This window comes from Coenobita brevimanus, chromosome 22 (assembly GCF_032717465.1).
Source record: "Coenobita brevimanus isolate Jiangsu-jjx chromosome 22, ASM3271746v2, whole genome shotgun sequence".
Lineage (NCBI taxonomy): Eukaryota > Metazoa > Arthropoda > Malacostraca > Decapoda > Coenobitidae > Coenobita > Coenobita brevimanus.
The window spans coordinates 40,638,881-40,661,816 of record NC_136975.1 but is presented as its reverse complement, the minus strand read 5'-3'; the positions used below and the strand labels follow the sequence as shown (position 1 = coordinate 40,661,816).

Here is a 22,936-nt window from a genome sequence, read left to right as displayed (position 1 = left end):
TCCTCGTCCTTCTGCCTACGGCTGACCTTACACTCCCTCTTCTGTCTTTCATTCCTTCATTCTTTTCTCTTCCTTCTACCTATGGGTGACTCTACACTGAGTGACAAGCCAAATGGTTTCCTGTACACTGGGAAACTATTTACTACACTGGGTTGTAACCATATACCATAATCAAATTTTGGCGCCTGGTGGTTTAGTGGGTAATTATTGTGCTCCAGTCGGATTGAGCCGGTGAAGGTTTATATCCAAGGGATGGTTGGGGTTTATTGCTCACATAATGCCACTCAGGGATGAGTGAGGTTGGTCACTCTCATCTTAAATGTCAGGATCAACTGCCTAGCCCCGGGCTCCTACGCTCCTCATGGGGCAAGGTAGGATTGGATGATGGATGGATGGCCAAGTATATATATATATATATATACAGTGGTTCCTCATTTTTTGACGTATTTTACTTCGACGCCTTCTTTTTCGCGCAAGAAAGAAGTTTCCAAGTTGTCTCACAATTCGCTGATTTCCCTACATTTCGCTGCTCCCAGCCGGCAGCCAAAACTCAGCAGACGATGTGTACCAATGCTCAGTCTAGGGCCTGTACCTACAAAATTACTAAATATTTAGTTTTGACGCCTACTTAAGTCCCAGGCTGGAGTACTTTACTGAGTGGACTACTTAAGTGCTACCATCGATACTGCTTAGTGCTCCGCTCAGCAAAGTAAAGTGCAAGACTCCTAAGTAGAGGAAATCCGGATGAAAAGAAGTGCATAGCAAAATTCTTGTGAATAAAACAATGAATTATTTCAGACACAGTGCATGACCAATCGAGATTTTGTTACTAATATTACAAATAGGACGTACTACTATTTTTTGTGTGTCGAGTGCAGAGTGAAATTTGAATTTCTTGGTAGTATTTTCCGTCATCCACATTACATCGTTACCCTTTTGATTTATGCCGTCTGTAGTTGTTTCCCCATCAAAACCTAGACAGTTCCGTGTGATGTATGTTTTAAGATGTTTTCCTGGTGTTTTGTATGTATGTACTATCACGATCCAAAGTTTCTTTACCCCCCTGAGTGGAAGAAGGTCGAAGCCAAGGTTGTATCAAGAGCAGATGATCGGACACTGCCAGTATACAAGACCAATAATGGTTCATGATACCGTGATTCATAAATAGGCTCGTGTGTTTCATCCGGGTGATTCTTATTATCCTAAGCTTCAGGTTAGTGAACCCCTCCATCATGAACTGGCCTGTGTTCGGTGGCCCGTCATTTCTTCAACCTTGGCTTCGACCTTCCTCCACTCAGGGGGTAAAGAAACTTTGGATCGTGATAGTACTTTACTGAATGCATAGGATAAATAATGGTTACCACGCGGCACAGCTAGTGCCGAATATAATGACAAAATTTGTTAGGAATCCCTTCACGACATCACATCAACGAGTCTTTCAGTCAGTCGTTTCCCTGTCAAAACTGGTTAGGTTAGGAGAGATTATGGTCAGTTCCCAACTCTTCATGCTTGCAAGATGTTTCCCAGTAATTTGCTTCATATACTTAGGATAAATGTCCACATGATTATGGCAAAGAACTATTACCATGGAACACGGACAAAACTGAATTTAGGACAATCGTGGATCGCTTGCATGACCTTGGCTGGTCGTTTCCATTTCAAAGACTGGTGTGGTTAGGTTATGGATGGTACTCTCTACATACACTTTCTTGTTTTCTGTTATTCTACACGTATTCTAATTTGCGTATGAATATGTTACCAGATTATTACTGTGAGGCACAGCTATAGCTAGGTTTTGGAAAAATTCATCAATAATTGCCTGTATAATATACAGTAACCTCAATGTATCCTGCATTTCCCCATCAAAACATGGACGGTTCCCCGCACAGTATGCCTGTTATACATGTACTCTACTGCAGTGAATGACTGCGATAAGGAATGGTTACCAAGCAGCACAGCTAGAGCTGAATATTAGGACAGCATTCATTGTGAATTGTGTTCACAATTTAACCTCGCCAAGTCCCTTTGTAGGTCTTGACCTCATCAAAACATTGGTAGGTTAGGTTATGATCCATTCCCCATATTGTATGCTTACAAAACATTTCCTGGTTATCTAATACATAACCACTAATCTACTGAATAAACATAATGACTCATCTCATTGGATACAGCTGTAGCTGAATTTTAAGACAAAATTATTCACAAATCACTTGCATAACGTCACACAGGATTATTGTGTGGTCAGTGTGACCTACTATTCTCTGATTGTTTCTTCTGCAAAACAGCCACAACATTCGCAGCAATACGTCTCAAGCCTTGTTATATTTCATTGATAAATAAGTTGTACATGAACAAGGAACAAAGGTCATAGGGGAAGTAGACACACCTAAGTTTGTTATTGTGATCGTAACGTACCATACAGTACATACAATCTTCAGCCGTGTCGTGCTATTATTTCTTAAAGAAGAATCATTACATGTTTTTCATAACTCTGTTTATGTTGGTTTTGATGGACAGATACATGAAATGGATGTAAAATAAAGCTTATCGATATTTAATGAAGGAAAGAATAATAACCGTCCCATGACCAAGGTGGTAGACTCAGCCCACCAATTTTTAATTCTATTTTACTATTATTACAGCCTCTCTTCCTTGTAGTAATGAGTAAAATAATAGTTATAATTTCTCCCCTCCTTTTAGTGACAAAGACAGCACATAAAATTACCGTCGTTTAGTTTACAAACTTTGATGTTAAAAATTAAATAATCTGGTGAAAAGTGTCAGTTTTTTCTTGGTTAGTGACATCGGGAGTTGTGGCCCTCACTTCCCACATGATAAAGATTTTTGAGAAGATATTAAGTGACAAGATCATTATGTATTGAAGAGCAGTGATCTCCTGACAAATGCTTAGCATGGGAACCAGCCTATCCACCCTCAACAGTAGACACTCCTTCACTTGCGACTCAAGCCAATCGTCACTTCGTTTCTGGTAAGGATTTTTGGTGTTGCAACTCTTTTTAACAGTTTTAATGTCTGTTCATGTACATGTTTATTGTGTTATGATGTTTTAGCACTAGTAAACAGTCTTCATTTAATTTTAGGTAGGGCTTGCTTCGTGTTATAGTTCTTTCTGTTGGTGTTATGGTGCTTTCTGATAGAGTAGGTACGTGTCCCACCGGAATGCTCCTCTATTTTTCCTGTTGCTTCTTAACTTCACACTTCGACGTTTCACATTTCGTGTGGTTTTGGCAGAACATCCAAGCAGCGAAAAACAAGGAACCACTGTGTATATATATATATATATATATATATATATACATACATACATACAGTAAACTCTCATTTATCTGATGTAATTCAGCCATGCCCCAATGCTGAATAATGTGAAATGATATATATATATATATATATATTTTTTTTTTTTTTCATTCATTGCCAGATGCCATGTATCCCAAACGGGGTGGCCAAGGGCTTAGAGTTAATTGTTTTTACAGGGAGGGGCACTAATCCTCCACCAACCCCACTTGACACGTAGGGATGCCAACAGCATCTGGTGTTCCCAGACGGTCACCCATCCAAGTACTAACCAAACCCAACGTTGCTTAACTTCGCTGATCGGACAGGAAGCGGTGTACTCAATGTGGTATGGCCGTTATATATATATATATACATACAGTATATATATATATATATATATACAGTAAACTCTCATTTATCTGATGTAATTCAGCCATGCCCCAATGCTGAATAATGTGAAATGATATATATATATATATATATATATATATATATATAGCACCCTATCATCTCAATGTTTGGTGCTGAGCTGGATATCGCAGTATTATCCGTCTTGACCCCCTATCCTAAAAACTTTCCCATGAGTAAAAGATGAAAATTAAGCATAAAATACAATAACGTATTGATACAGTAGGGTAATACAGTGCTGGTTGGCTACCGTTTATGAGCCAGCTGAGACACCTTAATGCCTGATGCGTCCCATTTCGGTGGCAAATATTGCACAGTTTCACTAGATAGTGCTTTAACCCACCGTGTGCCAGCCAACTTGGGACCTTCATGTAGACCTGCCTTTTTTTTTTTTTTTTTTTTTTTTTTTTTTTTTTTTTTTTTTTTTAAAGATAGGAATGATAAGAAAACATGGAAAACAACCACAACAGTACAGTACTCACAGAAGCCTAAAAGGTCTATTTTGAGGTCGATTCATTCTCGTCCTTTGGCTGAAATGTTCAGTCTGCCCACGACACCCAGTGAGTTGAGGTAGGAGATTGGTGTTTTCTTCATGGGTAACAATCCCAAATGACCCAGGGACACTCTTGGAAGGTACATAGATGGTGTGGGAACTGTCCCCATGGAAAATTATGTGTGGGGGCGCATTACAACATGTGAGTGAGTGGCATTTATCAGGTAAATATTCGTAAATATGGAGTTAGTATTTTACACATGTAAAAAAGTGTTTGCATAGTCTTTCTCAGCAGCAGTATCAACTGGTGAATCACTTTCATCATCAGTGGGGACCATCAGATCTTCAATCTTACATTGGGAAAGACCTCGGTTTGACATGATGCTCACTCTCTCACAGTCAAAGTAAAACTGAGGAGACAGTTACCTGCTCAGCCTAGGGGTGGGTGTGGGTAAGTCATAGTGTCGGTACCAGCCCTACAGAGGTGCGGGACTATCCAAAAAATTTCCCGCCAAAATTGAAGTCTCGAATTTTGGAATTTTTTTCAATTGCAGGCTGCAATATTATGGCTGTGGCACATGGCGGGTTATTAGAGTCAAGCCGGCAGTTCCGGATACTGCATTGGGCCTGATATAGTGGCAGTGGATAACTTAGAGTTTTCTTAAACAGTATGTATATATATATATATATATATATATATCATCTCATCTCATCAGCCATTTGAGTGTCCACTGCAGGACCGGCCTATCCCTACCGAAGTGGGGACGATACAGCCAATGTATCTCTGCCAAGTGGTTTAGGCTGTCTGGTAGAGATTGTATGTAGGGTGAGAAGTGCTTGTAAGCGTAATTGTAGTGTTGTAGTGGCTTGCGATATGTGTGTAGTCTGTGAACCAAGTGTAATTGTCTCGCGCAAGCCGACTGGGTACACGCATACTTTATAGTACGCGACACTGGTTCAACCACAGCACCCCTGATGTCCGCCAAGCAGTACGTGGCCAGAAGAACGCTCCCAAAGTTTATTACCCTGGTGGGGCGTGAACCCTTGTTCTTCAGTGTATGAAAATGCACACTTTACCACTGTACCACAGAGGCTTCATATATATATATATATATATATATATGTACATACAGTATATACTATACTGTATATATACAGTACCAGATGTAGCAATGTAATACATTACAGTATTTAATACACATAATACTTAGTATATATTTCAGTAGAAGCGTAGACACTGGCACATCTGACCACCGGATTTGGTTTCCTGCAGATGGTGGATAAAGCTGTTAAAGTGTCCTTGATTTCATGATCCTGAAGAAGAAATTTAACATTTTTAAAACAATTAGCCATGATTTTGTATTGTACAGTAAGACCTCAGTATAATGGACTAATTGGGGCCCGAACCATTCCGAAAAATGCGAAATTCCGATAAAAGCGACATCCGGAGTTCCCCCTGCTAATCCGGACTTTTTCCAATATATCAGACATTACGGTAGTCTAGATCACATAAACGGTTTTTAAACTGTTTCGACTGCCATTGAGGTACTGTACTTTGTTATAACTTCATTATATTAATCAAACTGTATACAGTAATATATTTGTACACTGATGAACATGTCTTTTATTTACCTTATTGTGGTGAACATAACTGAAGTGGTCAGGCAGTCTGGACTGCTTCTGGCCTTATCAGACTTTTTCCGATATATAGAAATTAAGTCTGGTAGCTCCGCGAGTCCGATAACAGCGAATTCCGGTCTATTGAAGTCTGTTATATTGAGGTTTTACTGTATATCTATATCAGTCCATTTCTTTGTCAGTCATGTGAAGAATTTTTTAAATGATTATTTCTGATACATTTGCAAAGACAATGAGTTGTGTTAATTTGTGCCTTGTTTTACAGATGGTAGGAAGAGGGTGGTGGCTGGTGGTGTGGAGCGTGTGTGCGGCGGGACGCGTGTGTGTGGTGTGTGGAGGGTCGGGGTGCCAACAGGGTCAGGAATATTACAGCAGCCAGCAAGGCCGATGTCTTCCTTGCACCCGCTGCCACAACCCCCTGGTGGTAAAGGTGCCGTGCTATGTGTACCGGGATGCCGTTTGTGCCCCGGCCTCACAGTTCCTCCTTGCCCAGCCTCATGTACCTGCCCTTCCCACTATACCTGCTCCCACCCCAGCCCCCGCCCTCAACCACACCAGAGAGGTGCAACACACCCACAGTCACCACACATCACAATCATCCAGGGGGAAAGACGCTTCATCGGGTCATCACAAACATGCCTCAGGTCACAGGAAAGGGAAAAACAGTAACAAAAAGAGGCTGTCTGATAAACACAGCCATCATGGCAGGAGTCATAAAACTTCTTCCCAGGATAGCTCAGAAAGGAAGAGAAAAGGGGAGAGACACCATGGCCACAGACAAAGTAAACAGTGGAGGGGCCACCACAGAGCTCAAAATCAGTCCATGGTGGAGCCAGAAGAAACAGTAGTGATCAGTGATATCGCTAGTCACAATAATGGTGCTCATAATGCAGTGCGGGAGAATGATGCCAGTGTTATAATTGGTAATGAATCATTAAGCCAAAACATCAGTGTTGATGCCAGTAGTGACAATTATTTACAGCAGCTCCAGACTGTAGACTGGCAGTCAATTGTTTTTCTGGCAGCTGTCATTGTCATAAGCATCTGCCTCCTTGTGCTGACCATTGTCATACTAAGTCATTTAAGAAACCTTCTGGCTCAGCAGAAATTGAGTAAGTACTGGTACAGTATTAAGAGAAATATTCATGGAATACTGGTAAGTTGTATGAATTTTTTCATGATGGCATCTAACTCGTAGCTATATATTAAGTAATGGTATAGTAAAATTATATTGTAATTTACAGTAGGGTACAACATACAGACATGAACCTTGGACTTTGGTAGACACAAGTCGGGAACAAGAGTAGTGGAAGTTAGTTATTTGAAAGAGCATGTTCTGTTACAAGGAAGAACAGGCAGACCTATGATGAAGTTTAGGAGTGATGTGATGATGTTTAAGTACTGAAAAGTGTTAGGAGTGCATTGAGAAGGTTTGTCATGTGGAGAGAATGGAGAGTGAGAAGATTGACTAGGAGAGAATATATACTGGAGATGGGGGGGGGGGGCGAAATGATTCCTTTGATGTATGCTTATGAGATGTAGATCTGCTGGTACAGCCATGAGCAAACATTCACTAACATTCCTCTGTCAGCATTGTATTTTGCCTTCCATATTACTCATACCATCACAAATGACATCATCCTTCCTTGTCATACTATTTTATTGTCTGCCTCATATTCCTGTCACATAAAATATAGTTCATATTACACCTTTCTGTGCCACAACTAGTAGGGAAGTATCTGTGAACTTTTGCTCATGACTGTACTGGTATAGGCCATACCTAGAGAAACAAGTGGACAAGTGGAGTACTTGGACAGAGAAGAGTAAACTTGATAGTGTGGTTGAGAGGAATTTATATACTGTATATAATGTTTTTACTCATAAATTAGAAAACCAAGCAAATCTTGTTTTGAAGCAGGTATTTGTACCAGTATTTGAACTTGTAAGCCATTGTTGTTTGTCTTGTAGCTACATACATTACTCTGTGACAACCTGCAGTTTTTTTTTTTTTTTTTTTTTTTTTTTTTTTTACCTCTGAAAAAGTATTCTTCACTTCATATCCTAATTGTGTATAACCCTAGTGCTGTAGGTACCTGGTCATAGTTTTATATATATATATATATATATATATATATATATAGATAGATAGATAGCACGGGCCGAACAGGGTAGTACTCCCGAGGGGAATGGGAATGCTGGTGATAGGGAGAGCTGGAGCTCCTGTTTCACTAGCTATCTAACCATCCCCCTTTGCTGACCTTTTCAGTGTGACAGTAACATGGAGAGTAGACCAGCATACTCTCCCAAACATTTCCTCTAACTATCTATGCACTACACCACATGCACTTTACATTTCACACAACGTATCCCACTACGTTACAGGGGTTGGCGCCAGCAAGGGCATGCGGCCAGAAAACTTTGCCCCTGCTACCTAGTGGCGGACTTCTGGGGGGAGGCGTGGCGGGGGTTCCGCCGGCATAGATCATGGGTCCAGGGCGAGATGGGGCTCGGGCCTGTGCTAGAGGGTACAGGGCATTGCGGTTCCCAGGCTGCCGCTTCCGCCCAATAGAGAGGGGCCCGAACCTGGGAGTAGCGTCCCAGGAGGCTGCCCTATCAGTGGGTGTATAATGGCGGGATAGTTGCAGTGCCAAGACGCGCTTGGAGGGTGTCCCTGCAGCTGTCCTGGCAGGGTGCCCCGAGGCCACTACCACAGCCACTGGTAAGCTGGTGGGCTAGGGGTCCCAGATCCATTGCCTGGACATGGGATTGTGCGGTGAGTGGGACCTGTGCTGTGTCTGTCCCCATTTATTAATACTGAAGATGACAAAACAAAAAAGGTTTCAAAGCAAGCCTGAGAACAGTAAATCACCCATGGGGATGAGGGTGGGTTCATGGAATGTGGGAAGTTTGAGGGGAAGAGCAGGGGAAGTCGTTGAGGCATTCAGTAGGAGGTGGGTGGACGTGGCGTGTTTGCAGGAAGTCCGGTACAGGGGTGGATCAGCCAGAAAGATTGTTGGGAAGGACTGTTGCTATAAGTTGTTTTGGCAGGGGAGGACAGACGGATATGGAGGTGTTGGTGTGATGGTTGCGGAGAAATGGGTGGAATATGTTATGAATGTTTTGAGAGTAAGCGATAGGATATTGGTTGTGAAAATTCTGTTGGGAAGAAAGATAGCTGTGATTATATCGGCATATGCTCCACAGGCAGGATTGGATGAATCAGAGAAAGATAGATTTTGGGATGATTTAATACGTGTAGTGGGTGGTATGCGGGATGATGAGATAGTGATTTTGGGAGGGGACTTAAATGGTCATGTAGGTGAAGCAGCCCAAGGTTATGAAGGAGTGCATGGGGGATGTGCATATGGTCTAAGGAATGCAGAAGGGGAAAGGATACTCGAGTTTGGGGAGGCAACGGACATGATTGTGTGCAACACATATTTTAGGAAAAGAGACAGTAGGTTAATTACGTATGAGTCTGGGGGAAATAGCAGTCAGATAGATTATTTTCTGGTTAGGAGGGCCGATAGGAGGTTAGTGAGGGATGTTAAAGTTATAGGAAGTGAGGAGTGTGTGCAGCAGCACAAACTATTGATTTGTGATATGGTGCTTAAAGAACAAATGATGAAAAAGAGGACTTATGTACCTAGGAGGAAAATATGGAAGCTGAAAAACCAAGTAGTAAGGGATGCCTTCTATAGCGAGTTGAGGAGAGTGGTGGCTGAACAGGGAGCTGTAGACAGAGGCGTTAATGAACAGTACAGAGCCCTCAAGAACAATTTCTTGAGAGTTACTAATGTAACATGCGGCTGGACAAGAGGACCACCAAGACATAAAGTAACTTGGTGGTGGGATGAGGGTGTAGAAGCTGCAATTAAGGAGAAAAGAAGGCTTTTCCGGGAATGGAAGAAGGGTGGTAGCAAAGAGGAATATTTGGCTGCCAAGCGTAGGGCTAGGAGAGAGGTATACAGGGCAAAGTCTGAGTCACAGAGACAATTACTTGATAACCTCAATCATGGGGAAAGGAAAAATATATTTAGGGTGGCAGGTCAGGTGAAGAGGGATAATCGGGATATCATAGGTGAGCAGTGTGTGAAGAATGATGAAGGAAGGGTAGTGGTGAACAGTGAGGATATTAAAGATGCATGGAGAGAGCATTATAACCGGTTGTTGAATGAGGAGTTTGACTGGGACAGGGAAGGTTTGGAGCCAGCAGATCCAGTGTCTGGCCCTTGGCCTTTGATTGATACTGCTACTGTGAGTGAGGCAATAGGCAGGATGAGGGTGGGGAAGGCAGCAGGTGTGTCTGGGTTGACTGCCGAAATGTTGAAGGCCTCAGGCGATATAGGGGTGAGTTTAGTCACTGACCTGGTAAATAGGATTATTTATGAGTGTGTTGTCCCAGATGATTGGCTGAAGAGTGTAATTGTAAATGTGTATAAAGGGAAGGGTGATGCCCTGGAAAGAGGGAATTATAGAGGTATAAAGCTTTTAGATCAGATAATGAAGGTAATGGAGAGAGTTTTAGAAGGTATGATTAGAGAAAGAGTGAATATTGATGAGATGCAGTTTGGGTTTATGCCAGGTAGGGGGACCACTGATGCCATATTCATTGTTCGACAGCTTCAGGAAAAATATATTGGTAGGAGAAGGGATCTTTATTTTGTTTTTGTTGATTTGGAAAAGGCCTTTGACAGAGTCCCTAGAGAGGTGGTGAAGTGGGCAATGAGAAAGCTTGGCTTGGAGGAGTGGCTGGTTAGGGTGGTTATGGCCATGTATGTGGGTGCTCACACCCAGGTGAGAGTGAATGGAGATTTGAGTGATGAGTTTTCCGTGAATGTTGGTGTGCATCAGGGGTCAGTCTTGAGTCCCATGTTGTTTATCATGGTACTTGAAGCCCTTTCACGTGACTTTAGAAACGGACTCCTGTGGGAGTTGTTGTATGCTGATGATTTGGTGTTGATTGCAGAGAATGAAAGGGAGGCGGAGGAAAGGTTTAGGAAGTGGAGAGATGGTATGGGGCAAAAGGGTTTAAGGGTAAATGCAGATAAAACAAAAGTGATGATATCTAGGGTTGGTGGCGGTACTGTCAAAGACGAGGGAGAGTGGCCATGTGCAGTTTGCCACAAGGGCGTGGGAAGTAATTCCATCTTGTGCGGTGTGTGTGATAAATGGGTGCATAAGAGATGTAGTGGTATCAGAGGTAGACTGCGAGATAATGCTGATTTTATGTGTACGGCGTGCCGGGGTGAGCAGGTGGAGATCGTCAGACGTGAAAGAATTGAACTTGCTGGTGAATCTCTTGAGTGTGTGGAAGAGTTTTGTTATTTAGGAGACATGTTGTGTGCTGGAGGTGGGGCTGGAGCTAGCTCTGTGGCTAGGGTGAGAAGTGGTTGGAAGAAGTACAGGGAGCTCTTGCCTCTCCTGACATTGAGGGGGCTCTCCCTACGTGCTAAGGGGTCTTTGTATGCAGCGTGTGTTAGGAGTGTAATGCTGTATGGCAGTGTGACCTGGGCAGTGAAGGAGGAAGACATTCGCCGGCTCAGACGTACAGAAATGACAATGATTAGGTGGATGTGCAGTGCGTCCCTGCGTCCAAGGCCTGGAGGGGCTGGGTTTACAATGGAAGAGTTGAGAGGTAGGATGGGACTGGAGTGTATTGGTGTTGTGATGAGGAGAGGTAGATTGAGGTGGTTTGGACATGTGGAGAGGATGGGGGATGATAGTTGGGTGAGGAAGGTGAGAAGTGTTAATATTGGGGGTGGGGTTATGAGGGGTAGACCGAGAAAGACATGGGACGAGGTCATTAAGTGTGACCTTAGGGTTAAGGGACTGAACAGGGAGGCTGCAATGGATCGTGCAGCATGGAGAGCCGCCATTAGGTGACCAAGGCCGACACATGCAAGCATGTTGGAGCCTTTAAAAACGAAAACGGAAACGAAAACGAAAACGGAAGCTACAGAACATGGTGAATGTTTCTGGCATATCCGATAGAGCCAGGATTCTGGGGGCTTGAATGATGAGTAAATGGAAGCATGGCCCATTGGATTGAGCAATTTTGGGCTGTCTGGACATTGCTACTCCTCACCCTGCCCTTGGGTGGGAAAGGAGGTCTGGATGATGATGATGATGATGATGAGGTACTGTATGTTGTGAAAGAGAAGTACAGTGGAATCTCCTAAATCACAGATTTCTGAACAGCGAATTCATAATACGTGGCAACTTCATGCAACAGTTTGCAATATCAGTTGTTTACCAAGCACAGCACTGACTGTTTGATGTGTCAGTGTATCATGCATTCTAAATCCTCATTTATAGTTTTCAGAGGTACAGTATGTTTATAAAAATGCTCAATAGCAGCAGTAATCCAGAAATAATAAAAAGTAACCTGTGAAAGTCTCAGTTCAGTAGAAAATAGGGAAAGGTTGCACCTGCCTGGTAAAGAATTACAGTAATCACATGGCGTAATTCTTCACTTGACAGACGCAGCGATTCCACCTCCGATAACAAACTCACGCTCTCGAGTTAAGTAATTTTGGTACATATGTAAAACAGGTAGTTAACTGTTGAATTGCATCTGCAAGAAGTGAGTGGAAGAAAACAAAATTAGGGTATTCAAGGAAGCTGGCAGGTCACCATCGGCAGTGTTTATGAACAATCTCTCCAACTGGCTGCACTGTTTACCAACCACCACTCCAGCTGGATATGTCAGTGTATCACTTATTCTAAATCCTCATTTATAGCTTTCAGAGGTAGGTTTATAAAAATGCCTAGTATTTGTAATCATCCAGAAATAATACGTAACCTGTGAAAGGCTCATTTCAACAGAAAATATGGAAAGACCGTGCTCGTTTGGTAAGCTCAACAAATTAACGGCTCATGATGACACGGAAGCAACTGAGGACTACGACGACACCGCTTCCATTGCCTCCACACTGAACTCTGAGAGGTTCTGAGGGAGGCGGATGAGAAGGAAGCAGCACAGAGGTGGCAGCATGAGACGGCAGCACACTCGCTTTGTGCTGAGAGGCTGTAGTCCACCTTGAGCCTTGGAACATCTCCCCCCGCGTCCCGGTTGTTTCGGGCGTAAACCAGTTCGGCTGTATTAGCCTAAAGTGGCAGACAGCTGCATTGCCTTATAGCCAAAGTATTGGTTAGGTTAGGTACGACCTAAACGTCTTTGGCCTAACAGGATCACAGTCAAAAATAAATACGGTCGGATAGTCCCGAACTCCTACCCCCTCCCCCTTCTATTCAAGCATTATCATCAGCCAGAGTCTGGTAAGAATCTTAAAATATTGTTCATTTCCATTAAATATACTTTAATAATGTCTTTTCTAGGTTGTTCGTGTTTGCTGGTGGCCAGTTTGATGTAGGTTTTGACCAGTTTCATGTTGGTTTGGGGGTAAGGAGGGCAACTTTTCCAAGATGACAGACTCTTAAATAATGTTCCCAATAAGAATAGTTCTGTCTAACTCTCGATATTCTCAAATCACAGCCTGTGCCCAGTCTCACAAGACCACAATTTAGGAGATTCCACTGTATTACTAAATTGCTCTTATCTCTCTCTTGTAACACTGAAAAATGTGTTGTTGCTAATATGTCCATTTTGAGAAAAGTACAGCACAGTATCCACCTTTATTAAGGATGTAGTTAATTATGACTGCTTCTCAAATATTGATGTTCTAACCATGTTTTATGTGCATAAAGTAGTTAGTATAAAGTTTGTGTGACAACTGGTACATAAACTACTGTTTAAACAGAGAGAATGTGTGGTGGGGTGCGAGGAGAGGAGAGTACAGAGACAAACACAATGGAGCAGTTACTGCCTTCCAGCCCCCCGCCTGAAGTGCACCCAGTTAGTAGGGGTGTGGTGACTTACGTGAGAGCAACTAGACCTACCACCACCCCTGCCTCACATCACCGAGACCTGTCTCAAATGGTATCATCTCATCCTGCTTCGTCACATCTCACCATCCACCCTGCTACTCCAGTTGAGTCTGAGCAGATAACTGGCCAGGGTTATCCTCCCATACCTTTCACTATGGACAGATTATTGGGTTAGTGTTTTTACATGAGTTTAATGCTGTACTCTCATGTTAACTAGATATGACAAATAGAACTGCCAGATTATGTAATCATATTTTTGTACTGTTTGTTCATTTAGGTTTGATGGTGCATTCACCCTGCAGTCAAGTTCAGGAAACAAGAATGAGTTCATGTACTATGGCTTGCTAATTGGAATGTACTGATTGTGATGTGGTGGAATACTAAACACTACAGTATTGTCTTTGCTACAGTGCAGCACAAGGTCCTTGACCCTCCATTCTCCACTGACACTGGGTAGAGTTGGTGGCAGGAGCACCATAGCTTGGGAGCAGGACATTATTTGTGAATCATAATATAGCACTTGCATCAACTCTTCATGGAATGCATATACTAAGACATAGTGGCGTCCCTGATGGGGGGCCAGGGGGGGGGCTGTTTGAAATTGCCCCCCAGGCCCCCAATTGAGGGGGGCCCCCCAAAAGCCTTGAAAATTTATAAGCTTTTCTTTTAATATATAAAAATATATATATTTATCATCCTGACAATCCCAGCTGAGATATTAGGTAAGTTTTGAGAATGAGATATCAGGCAACTTGTAGCCAAGCGGTAGGCCTAAACTTTCAGATACATTCGAGACACGTCTCACGGTCTCAGTTGTCACCTGACATTGAAACCGGTGGGTGCAACGCTGCACGCTTTTGAAAACTGGCTTTTATAACAAACAACAGTACTGTCTATGACTAATTGTGATTATAAATTGTTGGAAATACTTTCTGTTGTAATAGTGTATATAAATATATATATACTTTTTGTTTTTGTAATTTTATAAAGTTGAGAGGATTACGGGACAATATTTAGAAGTTGCCATAACTGGTTTTTAATGACCATAATACGTTCTCCTGATGTGCTTTACAATATTATTAATGCTTTAATGAATCTGATAATTGTTTTTGGTGCTGATGAGTTAGGTTTACCTTAGATTAGGTTAGGCTGGGTAGGGTAAGGTTAGGTGGGTTGCTACATCATAATAACATCAGCATAAAAAATAATTACCAGTTTCATTAATAACACCGTAAAACACACCAGAAGAATGTACTTTGGTAATTAAAATCAGTTATGGCAAGGTTTACAAATGTTAAACTGTTACATGATAAAGCCTGCCCACAGTTCTCCTACAGTATACCTATGGCAGGCCCTAGCTTTTGCCCCCCCCCCCCATATTTAGATGGGGGGGGGGCAGCAAAGAACCTAGCCCCCCGGGCCCCCAAATCTCTAGGTACACCCTTCTAAGACAATTGTTTCCACAACAGAGCAACGAAGAGTCCTAGGCCCAGCATCGTCACTTGACACCAATCTGTACGTAGAGAGTTGGCAGCAGCAGGATGGCTTGGGAGCGGGACATTACCTGTGCCCATCTCCTGTGTCAGTGACTCGTCCCCGCAGAACATTCCTGAGAGAGGCTGTATCTGCAGCTCCAAGCCCAACACCAGTGCGGACCTACAGACCTGCCTCGGCTTCAGCCAGTCCTGTCATGTCTACACGTAATGCAGGTTGGCCTAGAGGTCGGGTGCGAGGAGGCGGAGGTCTTGGAGCTTGTGTACTGTCTAGGAGTACTGGGGGCTTTGTGATGAGGGACTGTGTTTCCAGCCTCCACACATAGCATCAATGCCACTCTTCCACCATTACTGTTACATCTGGTGCAGTATTCTTGTGAGCATAAAAGGCTTTCTAGTACTTTTTCCCTACCAGTTAATTCTGCATTTGATGTTGATATTCTCTTGTATGATGTTTACACACCTTATGTCATTTTATTAACAAACATAATAGAGAGTAAAGAGTAGTATTGTGGTATTCAAAACACATGACAGAGGAAGAGGTATAAGGAAGCCTCCTAAACTGATAAGAATACAGACCCTAAACTGAAGAAGCTGAAAAAAGAGGTAGATGTTTTTAAGGTGAACAACTGGTGCAAGATGTATACAGTGCATACAGTATTTTGAGGCTGACTAGCTAAATGAGTGTAACAGTATGATGCATCCTGAATGATGTATTATCATAGCTCAAGCATATCCATAGAGAGGCTTATTATTTAGAGTCAGGCAACTAAATTCAAAGCACCTGCATTTCCATCTTATCCTTCTACCATTGCTCATAAAGTAGCTAAAGTAGCCATGACCACATTCCTCGAGAAAATGCACATCCAACAAAAATATTGCTACATAATGGTTTTCTGAACAGTGTGTAATATTATTATAGTACATTGTTTATTAATACATTAACTATATTGTTTATTTCATAACACAAACTGACTGAAAATGTAAGATATAAAGCAAGGGTGCTGTTGCCTGCAGTATCTTAAATGTGCTATAGATAACCCCATCAGTATGGTGATATCTTTTTGTAGTTTTTTTCTTAGTGATGCCAGATGGTTTTATTCAAATTTGGAAAGCCCCTTGTAATGATGAGAATTGCAAAGGTTGTATCTAATCCTTGTGGTCCAGAAAGTTAGTCATTAGGGGAATAAAATGGTCTGAAGATTGCATGAATTAAATGCAAAATACTGTACATGTCAGACAGAAGGGGTTTTAAAAACATGAACATATTAACAGAACTGTACATAGGTTGTGTGTATTCATAGGCATATGTAAATAGAAATCAGTAACTGTGTACCAGTGTTTTACTGAAGGTGGTTATAGATGAACAACTTTGTGTGTGCGTATGCATATGTGCTCAACTCTACTCCTGTTGAGTTGCACTATACACACTATGGCTCAAGGTTTTATGATTTCACCGCTCATAGGTATTCAGGGGTAAAACTTTCCTGAAATGTGAAGCTCTTACTTAGTGCATTCCTGCTCATGGTATCCTTAACGTAACTGCTGAAGGTGAAGTAAAATGGGTCATTTTTACAGCATAAGATAATGTATTGCTGTGTCTGTTGGTGCCATATTGGGTGTTCCCAATCAGATAGTCCTGCCTGTGCCATACAGTGTGATAATAGATTTGTTGAAACATATAAGTTTCACAAGTATAATATGATTTTTATGCTGTGTTTGTGCATGGTTGGTGACAAACCTAGTGATTGAGGTTTTGAACAAATGAAGAGACAAATATTTCATAACTTCCCTTTGTTAGATATCAGTAAACTTTTCAATTGTTGCTCATAATTTTGAAATTATTTACAGTTTGTGTTTGTGGGAGAATCTCTGTCATAAAGATCTTACTATTTTCCTGATTTTAACATATTCACAATTTTATGATGCTGCTGCATGTGTGTACCAGAGTTCTTACCAAACAAAAGATCAGGAGTTATCCCACTTCATTTAGTTCATATCAGTTCTTTCATTTTGTGAGATGAGCTGAGCAATTCTTCATACATTTATGGGAGAAGTAGCTGTGACTCTTAAGCTCCAGTTATATGGAGAACTAATGTTACAGCATATCCCTAAAGTGTTGTTAAGTGTCAGAAATTGAAAATACTGTACATTCCTTAGTAGCTCAGTCATAGCAGTTAAGATTATCGTTGAAACCTTGTTACGTTCTAAGTCCTGTGCTTCCACAAATGAAAAATTGCTCAGTTTATGTAATCAAATTACCTGGGTTAAAAGGATTTGTTACAAACCCTAGTCACATGTACAGTACTGTACCTTTAGCAGTAGCCAACAAAGCCTAGCAAAGATGCCAATTGGTTGCATAATTTTTTTTTTTTTTTTTTTTTTTTTTTTTTTTTTTTTTATAGAGAGAGAGAGAGAGAGAGAAAGAGAGTTTGGACTTATCTTTGGAAATAATAATAAATAAATAAATAAGCAAAAATGTTCCATTCTTACAGAACTTAACCTGAGAACTGCAACTTGAAGAAAATCTACCATCCCTTTTTGTGCAGGAAAGATAATATATACAGTATATCTATAGAAAGTTTCACTGATTATGTTCATTATTATTATTATAATTATTATTAATCAAACTGGCTCATAGAAAATGTGATGAAGTATATATATATATATATATATATATATATATATATATATATTTTTAATCATCATCATCTGAACATCATTTCCCACTTTAGGGCAGGGTGAGGAGTAGCAATGTCCTGACAGCCCAAAATTGCCCAGTTAATGGGCCACATTTCCATTCACTCATCATTCAAGCCCCCAGAATCTTGGCCTTATTTATTTATTTATTTTTAATTATATACAGAGATTTACACATTGTAGTGTTCAAAAGCTGCTTTTTGGGAGAAGCATATTATTTTTTTCATCAAACACCAGCTTTATGGTTACGAGATGGCCAGGCAGGCAGGAACGGCTAGCTAAAGCTCCAGATGCTTCCATATGATCAGAACAAAGTGCACAAAATTCAGCTTTAGCTTGTCCCTAAAGATTTGTGTCTTCCACTTGGAACATCTTATGATGTATGTCGCAGTCATCAGGTTAATACAAGTACTTAAGCATCTGCTACTGGTAAATGATATAAAAGCAGTGAGTCTGCTCTCTCATATATAAGTGCCTTTCTTCCCAGAGTAAATGAAATTAGTCATAAGATAGGTTAGGCCCAATCCTACCATTTCTGTAATGTACTGTGCTTTTTTTTTTTTTTTTTTTAAAGCATAAATGAATGTTTTACTTTTTGTGTGTGTCTTCTTTATGATTACATGTAATCAGTCCTCTCTTCTAGAGAAGCACTGTATACAAATACACTTTAGAATTTACACATTATCAAGACATTCTACCAAAGGTACAAATTGTCCATAATCATTTTCCTGTAAGATAGCATCAGCAGGGTGAATATTCATCCATATCAGTGTTATTTAGTTTTTACTAGATGTGCAGTAATGCTGATATTTGGCATCCATGACTTAACAACAGGGCTGCAAAACAGTAATTTCTGTTAAATCCACAATATAACAAATTCACTGAATTAAGGATTTAATGAGATATCAGGGAATTGTATAGACAACAGAAAAACCTGCCACAAACTCAATCAATGTATTGTGTATTGTTTGTAATTTATAATTATTAAAGACCCACATATCTATATATATATATATATATATATATATATATATATATATATATATATATATATATATTTTACAGTTATTAGAGGTATGCAGCAGTTCTACAGTAATGAGTGAAAATTACCATAACATTTTCTTGAGCTTGAGGCCCTTTCTTTGTAATGATGCTAAAATACATGAACACTATTACAGTAGAAGGCAATGGAAATGTGGTTTTGTATTTAATGCATCTTTTGACAGTGTCATAAATAAGTAATGTTGGCCCTAAGTGAGTGAGAAGCCAGTCCCCAAGTAGGACCTGAAACATAATGAATGAGAAATTGCTTGTAGGATTTTGTTTTGTTTGTTTGTTTAGGTGGGATAAAAGGTTAGGATGATGATGATTATGTACCTTTCTTTTGCAAGAAAGACACCAAGACAGTTAAAGATAATAGTGTTTGAATCTCATGTGCACATTCCAGAGTAACCAAACAGTGAAGAAAATTTTATAATGATGAATTGTTGCTCATATTCAGTCTGGGTATTTGTGTCAGTATGTGTGATTTGAAGCAAGTACAGTATTTCCCACCTTTGATTTGTACAGCAAAGTGTATATAGTATTTTGTAAGACATGCAGTACTGTTTCAGGTTTCCAAACAATAAAAGTACAATCTGTGTCAGTATGTGATAAAGGAAGCTTAATTTTCCTCAGTCATGGTTACTGTATACAGTTGCATTACAGTACTGTACAGGATATGATAAAGTTCTTCAAATAATGAATGCACAGTACAGTATATATTGATATTGAGGAGTAACTTATTATCATGACTAAACAAAAAGAAGTGCCATCTTAGCATTGATGCCAATGACAATCATGAGCTAAGTCTCCTTTTGATTGCGAGTAGGGTGAGTGCAGGGACAGGTTATTTTCTTTTGTAGCAGTAGATGTAAATATTAGGTCAGATGTCTGTTATTTTTTATATCTGCTGATTGAGAATCTGTAATTTATTGTAGGTACTTGATTTCATCTTATTCATACATTTACTTTATGTCATGCATCAGTGTTGTGTAATTATTTTTCAAGTGTAGTATTTTCTTTCATGTGATTCTAGCATTTCTAGTTTGTGGAGACCATGACTGCAATATAATACAACTCATATCCAGTTAAAAGGTGTACAGGTAATTATAATGCAACCATTCTTTTGGCTGTCATTCAGATGAACTCTGGGTATTGTTGTCTGTACTCTCTCTACTTTAACTTGGTTTATAATTGCCATCTCAAGTTTGTATGCTGATATGTAACAAGAGATTAATACAGCTTTGATAGTAGTAAGGAAGAAGTGCTATAGAAAGGTTGTAAAGCTGTAGCATTATCATGCCTGCAATTAATTTACATGGAATGAGCAGCAGAATTATTAAAATCTTGGCCAAGTTAAGGTGGATGAATTATAGTACTGGATCACTCCAGCAGTGTATACTCATTGGCCAGTTGTCGTCTCATTTACAGTGTATGGATTCCATTACATTGTCAGTAATTTGGCTTCCTGACTGAGGTGTTTAACATTATTTTTATTTTATTATTTACAGTATGTAATAACTATTTTCAAAGGTACACAAAAGAATTCTGGGAATTTTTGAACCATTGTCCCTTGGAGGGGATTGGTGTGGGGTCAGAAGTCCACTGACTGGCCTTGCACTAAACTCCCAGGCAGGTGACTTGACCACATTTACATAAAGTCTGGGCTGAGATTGCTACACACATACATCTTCTATACAACTAAGCCCTGAGGTGAGCTAGGTTCGTAAGCCTGTGGTAAGAGAAGGTCAACTCCAAATTCAAGCCCAATGTTGTATGTAAGGTCTGGAGAGAGGAGAGAGTGAGGGCATAATGGCCATTAAAAAAAAGTTGGCCAAGCACCTTGCTGCTGGCACACCAATGGTGCTGGAACTACGTGGCACTAGTAAATGCCATAAGTGTGGTGAAACAAGGCACACATATGCATGCATGGTCAGGCCCTTCAAAAATGTAAATGTACGTGTAGTGTAATGAAATTATAATTTGACATAAGCCAAAACATGGGGACACATGTACTGTCATGACTGCACGTTGAGTGTGTCTTTTAACAAAGTGACAGTGTTTGTTTCAGAGTACCATTTATATGAACATACTGCTGGAAGTGTCTGCAGTGGCTGCCTTACGATAGGTTTCCTTTGCTTTTGTGATTACATGAACATCTTGTATGAAGTGTTTGCAGTGACAGCAGGAAGAGAGATTTCACATGTTTTATGATTCATGTGAGCATACTGTATGAAGTGTTTGCAGTGGCAGCCATAAGACAGATTTCAAATATTGTACTGGAACACAGGAAATAGATGAAAGATGAGCATCATGTGACCCACATTCCATTTACTTTAGAGCAGATATGATCCATAAATTGACACATATTCATAACAGGAAGTATTTTGTTGTCAGCAATATTTATGTGCAATTTTTTTTAATGTAAGAAATTGAAGACTTGGTAGACCAACAGTCAGAATCATCTTAATAAATTTATATCAAAAATAAAAAGTTCATGATAACACTTGTGTTATTATCAGCTTTGTTAAGTATCTATCATTTTAAAGTTAAGTTCATACTGTATTTACAAACCCAAATACTGAAATTTGCTTTATTTTGAAATGGTGCAATATAAAGCATCAAAACCGTGTATGCTACACTTGTGGTATAGATTGCAAGGTAGATGTACAGTTTAGTATTACAACAATTTTTGATGAATCATCACAAAGAAGTGAAAGACGTCAGACTTCTTTGTCATAGTCAGTAATCTCAGAGATAAGGGACGGAATAGGGAGGTTATTAGATATTAAGCAGCATGGACAACCACCATTAGGTGACCAAGGCTGATGCAGGGATGCATGTAGGAGCCTTTATACGCAAAACAAAAAATGAAGGACAAATGATAAACAATATTGCAGAATGAAGCAATGGGCAATACTTTCCCACTTGTGCAACCCTCTTCCTCCCATGTATACATGTGCACACACAACACACACATGGGCACTCATGTGAGCAGTCAGATATAAACTGCATGAAGCACGACAGTTTATCTGATTTGTGGGACAGGAGAGCTACATTTGTGCTGATTATATGCCACCACATAAATTTAAACGTCTGTATTCAGTGGTAGGTGAGGGCAATCACCATCCACTCACCTGATGTAGTATAGCTCTCGGGTGACTGCCCTTTCCTCTCTTTCCTTCCCTCCTCTGTCTTTCTTTTCTTCAGTCTTTCCTATTCCTTCTCTCTATGAGTGACTCTACACTGAGTCACAAGCCAAATGGTTTCCTGTGCGACAGGAAACCATTTACAAAGCTGATTGGTAACAATAAAACCAAATTATGGCGCCTGGTGGTTTACTGGGTAATTAAGGGGCTCCAGTCGGATTAAGCCTGTGCAGGTTTACATCCAAGGGTTGGTTGTTGTTTACTGCTCACATAATGCCACTCAGGGATGAGTGAGGCTGGTCACTCTCATCTTAAATGTCAGGACCAACCTACCTAGCCCTGGGCTTCTACGCTCCTCATAGGACGACACAGGATTAGATGTTGACTGAATGAAAATGACTGTAGATTCAGAGATAATAAGATGGAAGGTCTGCACTGTAAAGATGTGAATATTCTAAAAATCAGTTGAACACAAAACACCAGTACGACAACAATGGAATTGTTTACATCAACATGTCCACCCATTCCTTCAGAGTTACATCAAAAATTACAGGAATGGGTATATCTAGTGGTAAAAGGATAAATCCTAAGTCACTGAAATTTGAAAGGTTTCAGGATAAATCTAAGGTGATGGAGAAAAATTAAAGGAGAGTGACGGCTGAATGGGAGGTTATGAAAAGGTTAGAGTTCTTAGAGGAGAGGGTGGTGGCTGAGAAGGAGGTTACAAAAAGAGTTGGTAGAAAGAATACAGGTAATCTGTGAATCTAAGGATTTTGCTAAGGATATGTTAGAGAGGTAGACGGCTTTGGAGAGAAGATTAGCTGACA

General features: G+C 40.4%; 1 protein-coding gene and 1 pseudogene across 1 annotated transcript; one reads left to right on the top strand and one right to left on the bottom strand.

Annotated features, from left to right (window-relative positions):
- Window positions 1-3,538: 3,538 nt before the first annotated feature.
- LOC145392618 (5S ribosomal RNA) lies at window positions 3,539-3,657 on the bottom strand (annotated as a pseudogene).
- Window positions 3,658-6,101: 2,444 nt separating this feature from the next.
- On the top strand, window positions 6,102-15,545 carry wgn (Tumor necrosis factor receptor superfamily member wengen). The gene is made up of 3 exons (XM_080266873.1): window positions 6,102-6,948; window positions 13,600-13,896; window positions 15,196-15,545. Exons 1-3 carry the CDS (start codon window positions 6,102-6,104, stop codon window positions 15,543-15,545), a joined length of 1,494 nt encoding a protein of 497 aa, XP_080122999.1.
- The last annotated feature ends 7,391 nt before the right edge of the window (window positions 15,546-22,936 follow it).

Bases quoted from the DNA above. Each gene is read 5' to 3' on its own strand.
- wgn (XM_080266873.1), top strand. From the start codon at position 6,102: ATGGTAGGAAGAGGGTGGTGGCTGGTGGTGTGGAGCGTGTGTGCGGCG. The intron at 6,949-13,599 runs GTAAGTACTGGT...CTGTTTAAACAG, and splicing joins TCTGGCTCAGCAGAAATTGA to AGAGAATGTGTGGTGGGGTG. The intron at 13,897-15,195 runs GTTAGTGTTTTT...TTTCCACAACAG, and splicing joins CACTATGGACAGATTATTGG to AGCAACGAAGAGTCCTAGGC.